Here is a 15,911-nt window from a genome sequence, read left to right on the forward strand (position 1 = left end):
AAAACAGCCAAAAAAAGGACTGACAGGCTCTCTGAATGTATAGAGGGAAGTAGTGACAACTCTTGCTGTGTTTAGCTCAAGTTTGTTTGTGCTTGGTTGTAAGATCCAGACCCTTCTTTCTGCAACTAAGTCCTTAATTCATACATAAATGCAAATCCTGTTCATACATGTCACTTCATGTAAATTAGATTGTTGGGGAAAAATATGTGACACCCAGATCACTCCATAGGACATAATTTTTATTATTTAGCATTAAGAAACTGTGATGAGTGACTTCTTTTCTTCTTTCAGTGCAGAATCTTGGAGGATCCACTGGAAGCTCCTTATGCTATAAAGCCCTGCTAGCCCTGATGGGACTTGAAAGTTCTTGAGCCATTTAATGTAAACATTCATAATGTGTAATTATCATCAAGAAATTTTGTGAGCGCTGCAGTTGTTCATTTACTGTAAAATAACTGCAAATAGCTATTGGTTACCCAGACGTGTAACTTTTGTTACAAAATCAGATCTATTTGTTATAAAACCAGAATGATTCATATTGATTGCATAATTTTTCTGTCTGTCTAGTTTTATATCAGGTTTTGTTTGATTTGCAGATAGACCATGAGAAGTATCATACACAATTTACCTGTAGCTCAAAGCACTGAAAAAACACAGTTTGCTTTCTAAATAATTTGTCCCAAAAAGCTTTTTCAGACTCCTCATTAGTTCCTGGTTTCCAGGTTTCTGGCTCCTCCTTAGCCTGCTAAATATTTTCCTTTGTCAGGATTTGATTCCAGACCTACTGAGCAGCTTCTGTTGAATGAGATAGCTTTTTGGACTAATCTGGCTAGACTTTTGGTCTTTATGGGTCTAATTTAGGTGCCATCTCACTACCACTTCCAGCTAAGCAAGAGAAAGCTGCACCAGAGCCAGACAACTGGGATGAAACAGCAGGCAGCTTTTTTGGCTTGTATGTTAGACCTAGATTTTAGAAGATTTTAGATAGCTGCAAACTGTTGTTGAACATCTGAGTGATTTGATACTCATGCTTCTGTTGCGCTCTATAGTACTTCAAAGTGCTGTCGGCTTGAAGTGTTGGAAGCTTAGTGATTCACATCTCTAAGTGGGGAGTTATTGTGGCTACATACAACCAGTTGGGGAATATTTTCAGGTCCCTGCTATATGTCAGTAGTATGTGTTCCAATATGCTTTTCAGTCTGATAAGGTATCAAAGGTGTAATTTTATTGCAAAGTTAATCTTGAAGCAAGTGGTGCTGAAGCTGTTTAATACTTGGCATTATTCTGAAAGCTGCATGAGTGATGAATTGAAATTTAAACAGTTTCTGGGAGAAGTTAGCTGAGAGAGAACTGGTATGGGATGTCACAACCCAAAAGTAGTAAAAGCTTTGTTTAGGTGATTAATTTTAGCTTGTGAAACCAGAAAAGTAGCAGCAGTGGTGGGGCTGGATTGTCAAGTGCAAAGACAGGCTCAGCAGCTGAATGAGGCTACTGTTAATTCTTTGTGTATATGTATATGTGTTTGTGAACATATATCACAGCAGAGAAGAATATGGAGTAAGTGGGGATATTCTCAAACAGTATATTTAAAAAAAAAACCACTTGTAGAAGCTAATGACTATGGGGCAATTAAGAATGTAGTCATTTTTTGCTGTTTAGCCAACCAGAAAAGAAAAAATCCTGTATTTGTGGCTGGCACAGCTGTTGCTGCCATTTCATAAATCTGTTCCCAGAGCAATGTGGAAGTGATATGTGAAATACAGTCTTTACCATAAACTTCTGTGGACTTTGGAAGCACTGGAGTGACCTGAACACTATGAAATGTTGATCAATATGTTAAGTTGTGAGATGATAGGTACAAAATGGGGAAATTTTTAATATACCTGTTAATATCCTCCTGTAGAGACTCATGAAGCTTGCTTTGTCTCAACAATTTGATCTGTGATACAAAGCCATACCTAGAACCTTCAAACAGCAGCTCCTTTTTGCAATGATTTGCAAAAAGCGTGATTTATTGATAGCAGGCTTTGGATTTTTTTGGCAGCAAGGCTGTATGAACTAAGTATTCTTATTTCACCTGAAGCTATGCTTTCAATACCTCTAGGGTCTGAAATTTTGGAGTGCTTAGATGTTGAAGCACAGTAATGATGCAGCTGTTCCTTTGGAACTAGTTTTGAGTGTAAGTAAAACTAAGTTCTGCTTGAATCTGGGGACATAGACCTCATCTCTCTTTGGATAACATTCTCACTCTGGGGTTTTCCATCCAAAAATACCATTGTTATTTAGATTTGCGTTGTCTCAATATCTACCTTCATGTAGTGATTTTAAGTACACACAGGACCTAAGAGGGAATCTGGTCCAGCCCCCCAGCAAGGGGCAAGTAGAGCAGGTTGCTCACATCCATCCAGCTTGAATTTCTGAGGGATAGCCTGCTTCAATGTTTACCTATGCTGATTGCCTCTCCTAATATTTAATAGGTGTATTTCTTGCTGCAGCTCTGTCATCTGTTGTATTGTTATGCAGGTCTAGGAGGAATCTCATTTAATACTTTGTAAGTCCCCACTAGATAGCAGAGGCAGCAGTAAGACACCTGCAACCACCTTTACTTCAAGCTGAAAGAACACATCTTCATTGTCTGTTGTGTGCTCTAACCTGCTGCAATGGTTGTCCACTAGATTTGCTTCAATAAGTCAATGCTGTTTTTGTACTGGGCAGCCCAAAGTGGCACCACTGCAGATGCAGTTTGTCACAGTGGTAGAACTGATCAGTTTTGTGGAGTTCACTGCATTCCAGATAATGAAGCCTGATATTCAGTTACGTTTCTGAGTTATAGATGAATGCTGGTAGCTACATGTTCTGTTTGTCTACTGGGAGATGAGGTCACTTTCTGCATAGTTGCATTTTATCTGGCCAGCCCTCAGCCTGCTCTATTGCAGGGTGTCACTTTATTCCAGGTGCAGGGCTTCTGTCTCCATTCAACTTTGAGGACTGTTTCAAGGGGCTTGGAAACAACCCTTTCCTAAATCTGACCATCTAGTGTGTTGGGCCTCTGCTCTTTATTTCTCCTTAGTTTGACTGATGGATTTACAGAGGGTATAATCTATTTCATTGTCTAGTTGATTAATAAAGAGGTAAAACAAGTGTACAGTATTGACTTTCAAATAATGCCAATGTTTATAAATTACATTGTTCACAGCAATTTGTAACTCTCCCCTAAGAAACTATTTCCTTCTACATGCTTTTGTGAAAGCTTACTGTGTTTTGAGATGTATAAAAGACTGATCTCATTAGTAAGTTCTCACATTTTGAGTTTTCAGTGCACATGGTCATGTTTTAGGCTTTAATATTTGGCTTTGAATAGAATTATCATTGTAATTCATCATAAACTAGCTAATTCACTTCCTGGAAGAAGCCTTAATTTGAAAATAGTACCTTAAGTGTAACTTTTTCTGAGCATAATGAAAAATTTCATCAGCAGACTCAAAACAAAAATTAGTTGACTCTTCTGGTAGCAATGACTATTCATACTTGTCATTCTCTATTTTAAAAATGGTTTTGTCTTGAAATCCTGTCTGTTTAGCTTTGTTCTTTGGTCAGCATTACAGATGTACATAGAATATGTTGTATTTTTTAAATGGTGGCAGATGTCTGTTGGAGGCTTGGTAGCTTTCCATGTGTACTTTTGTTCCACATGATCAACATACATCTAATATTCACATTGATCATTCTGGATAGCAAGTAGCTATCTTAATTTAGGCTATTCATAATAACTTATTCTACATTGAGTCATATGGAGGAATCAGTTAATGAAAAATGTCATGTCAGCTTATTAAGTAACATTTGTTCAAGACACAATAGCTAAAATTTAGTTATCTGCTCTTGTAACATTGCATAGAAATATTCTCGCAAGGTCAAACTACTCCAAAATATTTACCATAATCTGTTTAATCCAGTTGTTATAAAGTGCCATCTGAAGGTCTTTTAGTTGTTTTTTAATTCATGTAATGAGCTGGAGAGCTGCAGATGGTATTGACAATATTATCTGCAATTCTGAAGTATCTTCAGTTCACCGGCATTTCTTTCTTAGATGGCTGTGAAAAGTGAGCTCTGTAACTGTATAAGTAGTGTATCACTCACAACCTTAGAAGGCAGGAACTCTTTGCTTCAACTGCACCTGGGGAATATTTTTAAGCCTGGGGTCTGAACTGAGGGACAAACACACAGTTTCTGGGTCGCTTACTTTCTCTGGTGTCCAACATGTTTACATACCAATTCCTGCTCTGCAATGAGCTTTAGGTGGGGTTTGAAGCATAGTATAAAAAACCAAAAAGACCAACCAGGAATTAATATTTTATCTTAGCATGAACTCAGTGCATGCCCTTCCTTGCATTTGAGAGCTTAATGAACTGGCTTGCATGTTCTGCTGACCATCCTCTAGCACGACCCCTTGAATAGGGGCCACAGGTTGTGTCCTGCACAACCCTTTTTGCTCTCTATCTGTGTGTTGAAAATGCCTTGGAAATATGATTCTTAATTTTAGAATCTATCAGTTAAGAATGAAGAAAAATACAGCCACAGCAGAAAATCCTACTTCAGTATTCTTGTTGTTAGAGGAGTAAGGTTTAATCAGTACAGTCAGGTCTTGTGTACAAATAAGGCTTCTGTTATCTGGGTTGTAAAGGGCCCAGTACATGTTGGAGTCTTTTTGTGTACATGTAATTAATTGACTTTTGATTTTTTACAAAAAATTGTGTAATCCTGGTAGGGACATGGTTTTTCAATGTCCTGAAATGTGTGTTTTAATCCAGAACCTGTTTTGTATGGCTGTGGTTTATATAAAATGGGAAGTGAGTTCCCTTTTGGACTGATTCTAGTTAGTAATTGACACATCTGCCTGAGACATTGTTCCCAGTAGTAATAGGGTTACCTATGTAACTTGTAGCTTCGTGTTACCTGTCATGGTCACTCCCCCTTAACAAGTGTCCCTTTTGTGTACATTCTTGGTTGTCTGGTAAATTCTTCTCCTCCTTCATGGTAGGAGAGTAAATTAAATGTAATAGTTCTGCAGAGTTAAATATTGCTAAATGTTGCTACAATATTATCCTACTATATGGTATTAAGCTGATTTTGTAGTTTTGTGTTAATCAGTACTATTTCCTTTCAATTTAGATCAGTGTATTGTCACTCGGACGTACCTCTTTCTACATAAATTTTGGTTCTTCAGTGCAGCCTATTACTTTGGGAACTGGGCATTCATTGCAGTAAGTACTTGGAATTTGGAAACCTCTGAATCAAGTTTGGTAATTTATAGTAGTTGTCATTGCACCATTGGCATCACCACACTACAGTTTGTTTTACTAATATTGTATTTATGTGCTCCTGAACTCAATAACAGTAACACTTTCTACTTTAAATTTGCAGGTCTTTTTAATTGGATTAATTGTTTCATGCTGCAAAGGCAAGAAATCAGTCATTGAAGGTGAAGTAGATGATGATGATTCTGATATGAGTGATGATGAACTGTCTGTTTATTACCATTGACAGCCTTTTGCCTTCAAGATGAAAAAATGTAAAATTACGTTGAGAGTCATGCCCATGTGGAACTTGTATCTAGATAAGCATCTTTGCACCTGTAAAAATAAATGAAAAGAGTGTACTCACTTAAAGGGATAAAAAAACTGAATATCACTTTGAGTATCACTGTTAAATGAGAACAAATGTTGAAGCTGACTTTGAGTAATATATAGAAAATATTGTTTTATGATTAAACATATGTGTAACCTTCTGATGTATAATTTGATGAACTGTTGTAACTATTTCATAATTCACAATGCTTTTCTGTTAGGTTTTCTTAAATACTTTCATGCTTAACTTGTAGGACTTTTTTATTCATAAATACAACTAAAATCCTGCAAAACAGTGCAAATAGTGCAGGAAAGATTTGGATGAAGTTTACATTTTCAGAAGGATTTGACTGAATGTTTGCATTAGTCTTGCTGGGATTTCTGTATAAAACTAGAGCTAACAAGAGACTTTCCATTAAAGTATGCCAAAAATATTATTTATATGGTGAGTTTCCAGTCTGTGAAAAATAAGTAATTTTTATACTGTGATTTCCACAAAGTTACCGTGGAAATCCTCAGGTAACTATGAGGTAGTTTTGCTCTCTCAAAGGAAATCACAGTGTAAACTACAATATTCAGCACTGTTGCATTGTTTTAGTATGGTTCAGTTCTGAAACTTCCAGGTGCCTGATAACCAATGGAATAATTAAGATGTGATTAATTTTTAACTTATTTTTCTCTTTAATGCAAATTGTCTAGTTTGAAGTTCTTTCAATATTTAAAGTAAATGTTGTCAATTTGTTTACAAACCAATATGTTTATATAAACACAGTTCAGAAATATTTTTGTCATTCGTGTTGTCTTTGTAAAATAATCCTATTTTAGCTATATAGTTACTGAGCTATATTTCTAAGGATGAAAAAAAAGTCTTCATATATCATTTGACAGACTCTGAAAGAGAAAATGTTTACGAGGACAGGTTTTTAAGCTTCTAATGCTACCTGAGGGACATTACAGTCTATGCAAGCACATGGAAAGGTTATTAGGTAGCCTTTTTTATAAGACTAATTGTTAAATAGCTATTAGAATGTAGGGTAGTTATTAATATTATGTCCTGCTTTCATGTTTGCAAACACTAAAGTTATTTTAAGAACAATCTGCCTATTTCTGCAGTATTTCAGAACAGCGGGCTCTCAGGAACTTCTAATTTAGGCTCACTGTTTTAGGAGGTCTTAGGTGAATTGTGTAGGTCGTGCAGGAGCACAGGGAACTGATGTTTGGACTATAGGAACAAAAAAAACCTGATATCTTTTAACAAGCCTTCTGTGCCAACTGCTCCAGTAATATAAATGCTCATGCGGCAATGTGGAAGAATCACACACAGAGTAAGCTGGGTTGGAATGGACCCACATGGATCATGGAGTCCATCTCCTGGTGTTGTAGGTGGCTCATAAGCTGAACATACACAGTCAGGTCTGCTCAACTAAAATCAATCAATCTGTTTGCTACCAATATGACATTTGAAAGGACAGAAATGTATTCAAACACTGAGAGTAGGTACTGAAATTTGACTAGGCACTCTGAGCTGTCTGACTAGAATTAGCTGTATATTATTTAAACATGACAACTGGGGAAGCTTGGAAGGAATTAGTTATAAGGAGTTCAAGTAATTCAAACAGAAGGTAGAATGTGATATTGATTGTCTGGAAGCTGCATCCAGAGCCTAGCAAGAACTTGGAGTATACTTATTTGTAGATGCCCTAGTGGAAAACTTACATGAGCTAATTTAAATAAAGTTAATTTCTCAGATGTCCTCCTTTCTTTCTGGGTTTTATTCATTTGTCATCTGCAGTTTTAACCAAAAGTTGTCACTTTCTTACATGTTTGTTTGTAACACAGCTTTGCAGAGTTATTTCCATTCTGCCCTTACTTTGCCCTGGGGAGATCACTGCTCATCTGGGGAAGATTGTTGGGAAGGTGCTGGTTTTGTGCCATGCAGCTGCTTCATGATGTGCAGGCCTAGGGGATCACTGGCCAAGAGCCTGGCCAATGCCTAGGTACATTTTGTTACAGCCCTCTCCTGTTTCTAACATTTCCCTAATTTCCAGGAATTTCTCCCCAGTCCAGTTCTGTTTCCTGTCTAAATAATCCATATGCAGTAATACAGCAATCTGCCTTTGAAATGGTGACTTTGTCTTTTTAATTGGAGGACTCAGTAATACCAGATCTTTTTATCCAGATATTAATCAGATTTATAAGCAGCCCATTGTTAATTGCAGTTATGAAGAAGCATGCTTCTCTAGGAGAGTTCAAAAGTTACTTCAGACATCTGCTGTCACCCTCTGTCACAGAAGCAGTAAATAACTGCCACCATTCATAATCAGAATTATTCGTCACCTGCCACATCCTCACTAAAATTTTTCAGGAGTTCAATGAACCATTTGACTGACAAGGTTTTAAAAGATTTTCCATGCACTAATGTAATTGTAATGAATATACACTCAAGAATTCATCTCTAAATACTTCATGTGATGGAAGCTTGACTTTTTTAGCTGTACTGTGCCTTTAAAATGAACTAGAGGTGTTTTTGAAGTTTGCTGTGTGAACTCTGACTGTTTTACTAAATCCATTATCACCCAGTCAAGAAACCTAGCAGTGAAGTTTAAGACAGCTGTGACCTAAAATATTTGGCTTTGATCAATACTTCCAAGAAAGAGAACTTCCAGTATATTTTCATTCTAGTTGTCATTTGTGCAATCTTAAATACTTGCAGTTAGAACAATTCATTACTTTGCATCCACAAAGTAAATACTGCTGCTATAGCAGCACATCTCACTCATTTAGCTGTTAAATATGAAATGATAGTCCAGTTTTCTGCAGTTTTGGGAGCAAATTTGAACTTTGCAGTCATGTTACAATAGTATTCTACCTTGCAACCAAACATTTAACATTTTCAACTGGGTCTTCAGAGATCTGTTTTCTGGACTGAAGTCACTAAAAGGCATCAGAATTTTTTCACTACTTTCTTTAAATGAGTGATATTTCAAATCCATCTCTGAAGTGTAAGCTTTCAAAATTCTGTAGTGCTATTGTCAGACTTGCTTTAAGTTACCTTTGTTGTTGCACTTCTCCAGTTTGATTCTACCATGTTGGAGGTTCATGCCCATTTAGAAACTAGAGAACCTTACATCTCAATGCATGTCAAATAAAACAAGATTACTTAGAATATGTTGGATAGAATTCTGCAACATGTGCCAAATAGTTCCTTATTTTGCTGCTTGGACTACAGTGATTGGTAGTTTATTCAGAGTTCCAGGTCATAAGTATTATAAAGCCTGTAATTGTTTGCTTGTTCCATATCTGAAGCTGAGAGTGTGCTGCAGATTTCCTGCTGATTGTCAGAAACAAGTGAAAAGCCTTTCCTGGTAAAGATGAAAAGAAATACCTGCTAACTTTTTGTGTTTTCTGCTTTAATTTCAGGAAAATGATTGCAGGATAGGCTTGAGATTTTTTGCACTGAAAATTTTAATGTACTGCTGGATAGAGTGTACCTGTACAAGAGCCATGCTGCAAAGGATGGTAATTGCATGCTCAGAAAATTTGACTATTTAAGCTGAAAGCTAATGAACCTTTTCAATGCTTGTGATTTGCTTCTGAATAATTACTGTAGATATAACTATGCAGTTTCTTTGAGATGTCTTCTACTGCTTAGAAACTGTATTTCTTGGTTTTTCAGCTGTTATTTTGCTTTGTCAACACAAGTTTGAGTTGGACAGTTTGAGTTGGCCTACAACAGAGTTTTGAAAAGTATTACCCCCTTGTAGAAACTATTATGTGGTTTATCCTAAAATAATGCTAGGTGCTGTTATGCATAGCAGAGGTGCAGTTGAAGTGTTTAAGGTAACTGGTGAAATGTACAAGGTAGCTTTTTTCCAATAAGTAAGCAGATATTCCTTCAGCCCTTATGACTGCACGATACAGTTCTGGGCATGGGCAGGAAAATAAAGCCTTGCTTTGGAGATGAAGCAAAGGAAAAAATATGCATCACTTTCTAAAATTATCAAAATAATTTGTAATACTCAGGCTGTAACATTTTTCAGGATCTTAGCTTAAAGATTATAGTTAATATTGAAAGTACTTCTTCCATTAATGCAGATCTGTTCTCTTGTAACCTTCTGCAAGGTCACTTTTCTTGCAGATAAAGAAATGAAATTGAGAATCACTATCTCTTCTCCTGCAAATGTGTATTTTGAATGTACTTCCCAAAAGAAATAAAAGCCTTGTTTTGCTTCTGGCAAGATACAATTTTCTATTAATACTCTAAACCAAATTCTGCTTCTAAATTAAGACACTTGCCAATTCTGGATAATTAAATGGATCAGAAATTCTTCAGCTTTAGTGAGATGTGGTTGTTACAAAAATTATCTGGAAGCCGGGCTATTTTTAACTTCCTTCTATTCAGAGAGGTTGCATGAGTGATAGCACTTCAGTCAAATTTATAGCTATAAAGAGGGTTATTTCTTTTAAGTAAGCAGACAGTTTAAGAACATTTAATGAGCTGTATTTACAGCTGTCTTCCAGATTTACCTCTAGAAATGTGGTGTATTTAGGAGGTCAGACAGAAGAATCGGGGTTTGTAGAGGACTGGTAGTAGTGGTAAGCCACAGATGCAAGTTTCGTGATCCTTCTGTATTGATGTTGAGTCCTTATTTTGTATGTTATAAACATCTGTGTTTTTTCACAAAGAAAATAATGCAGGTTGCCTATAAAATAGATTTTTTGAGCATTTTTGCAGGACAATTTCAAAATCCTTATTGTGAGAATCCAAAAGTCTTGCATAAAAATAGAGATTATGAGACATTCAAAGTAAATGTGAAGCTGAACAAGTGTGTAGTTCCTACTGAAATTCCAGTCTGGATATGGTGCTTTTCACTAGAATGTGTGGAACTTCCTGCAAGGAAGTAAAATATAGATTGAGTTAATGCCTCTGCTTCTGCTCCACTGCCTAAACATTAATCATGACATTACCACTTGTGGAATGTATTTCTTTAGCCAAGAGTACTTCAGAGTCAGGACACCAAGGTCTTGGTGTGAATGACTATGGTATTTCTCACACACATGAGTCCCTTCCTGAACTTATGGACTTATCCCTTCCCAAGACTATGTATGGACTTATCACCATATTAGGCTTTTGAAGGAGTGTCCTGGGACATAAATATATTTGGTTCTGACATTTAGTACATAAGTTAAAGGTACCATTAACATCCTAAGTTCAGAATTATAGAATCATTTAGAAAACTTGGAGAAGACTTTAAAGATTATCAAGTCCAACAATAAATCTAACACTGTCAAGTCCACCATTAAACCATGTCCCTAAGCACCACATCTATATGTTTTTGAGTTGTCTGAGTTTTACTTAGTCTTCTCTAAACTTTTAAGTTAGAAAAGTGCAAACCTACATCCTTATTGTATGCTACCTTTACACTCTTTCCAAATAAAAATACTAAGATGCTATGGACAAGTATATCTGATTTGCATGGAATGTTCATTTGGAATGGGCTAATGAAGAAAACTTCTCTTTATTGTAAAAAAAGTGTTTTGTTCTGAGGTGAAAAGTTCTGAATCCTGAATCTAGAACAGCTTTTCTTAACTTAGAAGCTAATTTCTAAACAATGGATGTATCTTTCTAGTGCATGGAGAAATAAGAAATAACTGGAAAATATTAACTCTAGAGGATTCCTCATTTTCCCAGCTATGAGGAAGCTACTTTATTTTTTCAGAAATTTGTATCAAAGTAATGATATTTTTATTCATTTCCTTGTCTAGAAAGATAGTGCCTTTTTAGTTGTGCAGAGACTGATATCAGAATATTTTAGGGTATGATTTTCAAAATTGTTGAGTGGAGCTCCTACTGAAAACATCAAGGGTTTCAGATCCTAGGGGATTTGGAACATGCTGCTTTGTGTTTGAAGTACTTAGGGAAAATATAAACCCAACTGTTTTCCTTTCTGTTCATGAAGTAATTAAATATATTAAAAACATAATTTTAATGAATGAAGTTTAAAATATCAGATATCAGTTTTAGGTGTTTGAAAATACATTCCTGAAAAGTTAATATTTGACTAATTCAATCATTGTAGAACAGATTTCAGACTTACCTGGTCTTGTCCCTGGTTCTGAGAGGCAGCAGAAGGGTACTGTCAGAATTGATGATAGCTCAGGAAAGATTACAATTGCTCTATCTTTGAGCATAGAGTTAAGGGACTTAATAATAGGGAATGGGTTTTTTTTTGTCGAGACTTTTTAATTTCTGGCTCTTAGTCTTGTGCTGTTCTGCTTCAAACCTTGTCCAAATGGTACCTGACAGTATTCTGGAAGGGGCTGGCAGCTCTAGGAAGCAATTGTTCCTAGAAAAGACAAAGGTTGAGAGAAAAGACTCTTACATGTACTAGATCCACAGCACTTAAAGCTTGCACCACAGAGATCCACACTTCAGGCACTTTGCTATCTAACAGTTCAGTGCTGCTTCACTCCAGGCTGATTTGCCTTGTGGGGAGTCTTTATGCTGCAGGATGGTGTAAAGCAAAGAAGAGTGCTGAGAAAGGAGCTTGTTGGTTACAGGTGTGCAGGACCTAAACCTGATCTTTAGGTTTCTAAATTTGGCCTACAAAAAGGCTTTCATTGCTGACAGAGAATCAGATTTCTCTAGTCCATCACTGGACAGGTGATCTAGTTGAAGTTGCCCCTGCTTATTGGAAAGGAGGTTAGACTAGATGACCTTTCACTTCCCTTCTAATCCAAACCATTCTGTGATTCTCTTCATGGAATCATATTCTTGATGAGTTAGATCTCAAGCGCTGTATCACCTATTTTGGAATGTGGCAAAAGAGGAACATTTGGTAGAAGCCGAGTGGGTGTTGATCCTGGATGATTAGACCTTTCACTTTAGTTCTTTCACATTCATAGCAAAGGTAGATTAAAATGTGGGCAGAATTTAGTCTGAGCAAGTCCTACCTGAAAACTGAGCCATTTAATTTGAACAAATTTATTCCAGGTATTTTTAATACTTAGTTTGTATATTCAGAGATGTCCTTCTCTGCAGATATCCTAATATCTGATGTGTGTGAAGTACAGATAATACACTGTACTTTGTGCAGGCTGGCTGCAATACCTACCCAGTACTGCTAGATCATTATTCTGTCCTCAATTTGGGTGAACTAAACTTTTGTTTTCACACCTGGAAAAGAATCCTCATCACCATGCTCTGAGGGAGAACTTTGTCCCTGCTGTTCAATTGGATGTATTGCAGACTTCTAAACATCTCTTGACATCAAAAAGGAAAGTAGAAGCAGCAGCTTCTATACCCAATTGCTCTGTGGTGTGTCCACAAGGCAAGGGTGGTGATGGTGGTCTGACCAGAGAGTGGTGCAACTGGCTGGCAGCAAATTAGAATTTTTCTGGTCATGGAGGCATTCTAAGAGTAGCTAGATTGGTCCTCCAGGCTTGAAGGAAAGCTGTTTGGTAGCATAGTTCGACCTAAAAGTACATTCATTGCTCATCCAGCTTTGTTGTTCTGCTGAACAAAAGGTTTTTCATGCTGTGGGACCAGTGCTACCATGTGAGGTGCGTGGAGCCAGCACTGATGTGCAAAGCTTGCTGAGCAGACAAATGGTGCCAGTTCCAAGTGGTAACAGTAGAAATCCACATCCTACCAACAGGAGTCCTGTCTTCTGGAGATGAAACATGTCTATTTTTTGTTTCAGGAAAAGCTCAAGATCAGCATCCTGACAAGTTGGCATCCTCCTACAGTGGAGCAAGGAGCTGTTTTAATGCCTTTCAACTGTTTCCACAGATTTCCGGTGCCACGGTAGAAATCATGTGAGGATGGTTCTGTCTCATCCTCTTAGCAATGTGTGAACAGGCCCTGTTTTGACAGGCTTGCTGGATGTGTGTTCACAGTTCCCAGTAAGGCTCCCAGGTCCCATGCCAAAGACACAGTGATAAGTACGTCATTCAGATTTGGCAAATCTATCATTGGGCTGGGTGAATAATGTAGAGAAGGGCTGCTCTTCATGCATGTGAGTTTCTGTCTTAAGGAATGCTCTGAAATAGAAATGCTTTCATATTAGTGTCCTGTTTTAGGCCAGTGCCTGAAAAAAAATCTTTCTAGCAGCAACTCTGAGCTGTCTGATACGACAGAGATGTTTTGAATTGCAGAGCTCATCTCATAAAAGAATGTAGTGTATTACTCCTGGTAGTATTGCATTTAATCTTACTCCATGTGTTTCTGATGGGCCTTATTTAGATTTACCTATTCCATTTAAATTAAATATAGGACTTAACTCACTGTTCTCCAATAACAAAATTTTTAGCTTTTCCATATAAGATTTTCCATTTGTTTTTCAGTCTGTATTTTAAAATGCTTTTTCAGGACTCTAATCCAATCCTGTGGGCAAATGATCTTTAAGTGCCTTGAGAAATCCACTCATTTTGCGTAATAACATCACAAAATTTATCCTCAAGTAGTGTTGGAGCTCCATTTAAATAATCTGGTTGTGTAGTTGAATTCTCCTAAGTCATGATCCTCTCATGGATAAAATAAACTATATGTTCTGGCTGTACCTTGTGCCCTATTGTTGCTCTCTGTGTATCATTTGGACTCTTTCCAAAACCATTCCTGATGAGTCTTTTGCAGATCCTGAGCTCTTTAACTGCAAAGATTATGCTGCTCGTTGACAGATGTACTTTTTTAATTTCCCTTACATTCCATCACAGCTCATACAGCATCATTATTTTTTGAAATATGCCAGTACTCCTAAATCTGTAGTGCTCCTATGTGAGTTTTACAACATTGCAGTTATAAAACTTTACGTGTTGGCCTTGAGTGTTAAATTGCATGGATGAGAGCTGTTCTCCATACTGTAATGCATTCAGCTAGCTGCTCTTGTTCCTGCTGTGCTGAAGAGGATCCTGCTCTGTAGGCATCTATAGTGGCAGTCATCAATATGAAGGAAAAAATAAAACTCTCTAATTTGCTCCACTCAGGAGTTTGTCAGATTCTCTCTGAAGTTGCCCAGTTCCAGCAAGCCATTGCCAGTTTTTAACTATCCTTAAAGCACTTCTAGTTCTTTGCTGTAGAGTTTTTCTCTTCCAAGAGCAAGTAATGAGTCATATTGTTTGCATATTATGTGTTCATTTGGTTAGTTCTTAGTTATGAAAAATGCTCTTCCACAGCAATGAAGTTTAATTTTTAAAAGTTCCTGGAGTGGAAATGGTTGTGCCAAAAGTATTAAAATAACTTCCATTATGTCTCATCTTGCCCCAGAGATAGGAATATGAAGCATTATTTTAATAATGTGGACACTTCTGTAACATTAATAAAATGTGTAGTCTGGTGTAGCATATGAAGTTTAGTGTTAATTATGTTGTATTTATACAGAATTCTCAGAAGTGACAGTTATAAAAAACAGGGAGTTCTCACTCTTGAACCAATTTTTTAACTAGTGAAATACAAAAATATACATGCAGAAGTGAAACAAGAATAATCATACATTGTCCCTTAGGTAAGGAAACAATAAGGTGAGTATGAAATTGAGTGATGCTGAACTGCTTTAGTAGCTTGCTGCCAAAAGGGACTGTCTCTGCATATTCCTGCAGCATCTAGTGCTCGCTTAATCTGTTTGAGATCTCACTCAGTTTGCTACTGTAATAGTAAAAATAAACAGCAGCTAAGGAGCAGAAAGGAGGGAGAACTAAGCATTAGTGGAGTGGAGTGATGATCTGGGGAAGGATAGTGACTGACCTCAGGACAGCCAGCAAGTGATCACATTGTAAGGCTCTTGAAGAAAGATTTTCCATCTGTGTAAGGCTCCCGAAAGACAACTGTAAGAATCAAGGCACTCTACCAGAAAAAGAGAAATGTCTGTGTCAGGACAGCAGACTTGGATATTAAGGTGGATGCGATGCTGTCTTACCATACTGGAGGTCACTTGTCTAGCTAAGGGATATCTATGTCCTAGGGAAGTCTGGTTGCCAAGGGCTTCTTTTCTTGCCCCTTCTCTTTCTCTACCTCTACCTGTCATCATTCCATCATCTTACATAATTTGTACTTCTGTACTGCTAATATATTGGGGTTTTTTAGCTTTTTTTTTTTCTTTCATATTTTTGAATGTTTTGCCATACCATGAGTTGAAATAAAAGTGGTCTAAATGACAAGTTGATAACATGACATTTTTCACCCAAAGATGCAGCAGATCTCTGAAATGCCTCGGCTATGCCCAGATCCTTTCCATGTTGTTCAGGTATCCAGAGAGCAACAGACTTGCATGGGCTAGGGAACAGCTGTCA

At 37.1% G+C, this 15,911-nt stretch overlaps 1 protein-coding gene and 1 long non-coding RNA gene across 3 annotated transcripts in view; one reads left to right on the forward strand and one right to left on the reverse strand.

Moving 5' to 3' along the window:
• The window catches only part of LMBRD1 (LMBR1 domain containing 1), a 68,734-nt gene extending 61,357 nt beyond the window's left edge, over positions 1-7,377 (forward strand). For both annotated transcript variants that reach the window (XM_030236085.2, XM_050972294.1), the window contains exons 15-16: positions 5,170-5,261; positions 5,422-7,377. In XM_030236085.2, the coding sequence (XP_030091945.1) occupies positions 5,170-5,261; positions 5,422-5,541 (212 nt within the window). In that variant the 3' untranslated portion in view covers positions 5,542-7,377. The remainder of the gene's footprint in view (positions 1-5,169; positions 5,262-5,421) is intronic.
• LOC127059378 (uncharacterized) overlaps positions 1-15,911 on the reverse strand; it is a 768,519-nt gene that overhangs the window by 39,520 nt on the left and 713,088 nt on the right. The window lies entirely within an intron of this gene.

Source organism: Serinus canaria, chromosome 3 (assembly GCF_022539315.1).
Source record: "Serinus canaria isolate serCan28SL12 chromosome 3, serCan2020, whole genome shotgun sequence".
Taxonomy (NCBI): Eukaryota; Metazoa; Chordata; class Aves; order Passeriformes; family Fringillidae; genus Serinus; species Serinus canaria.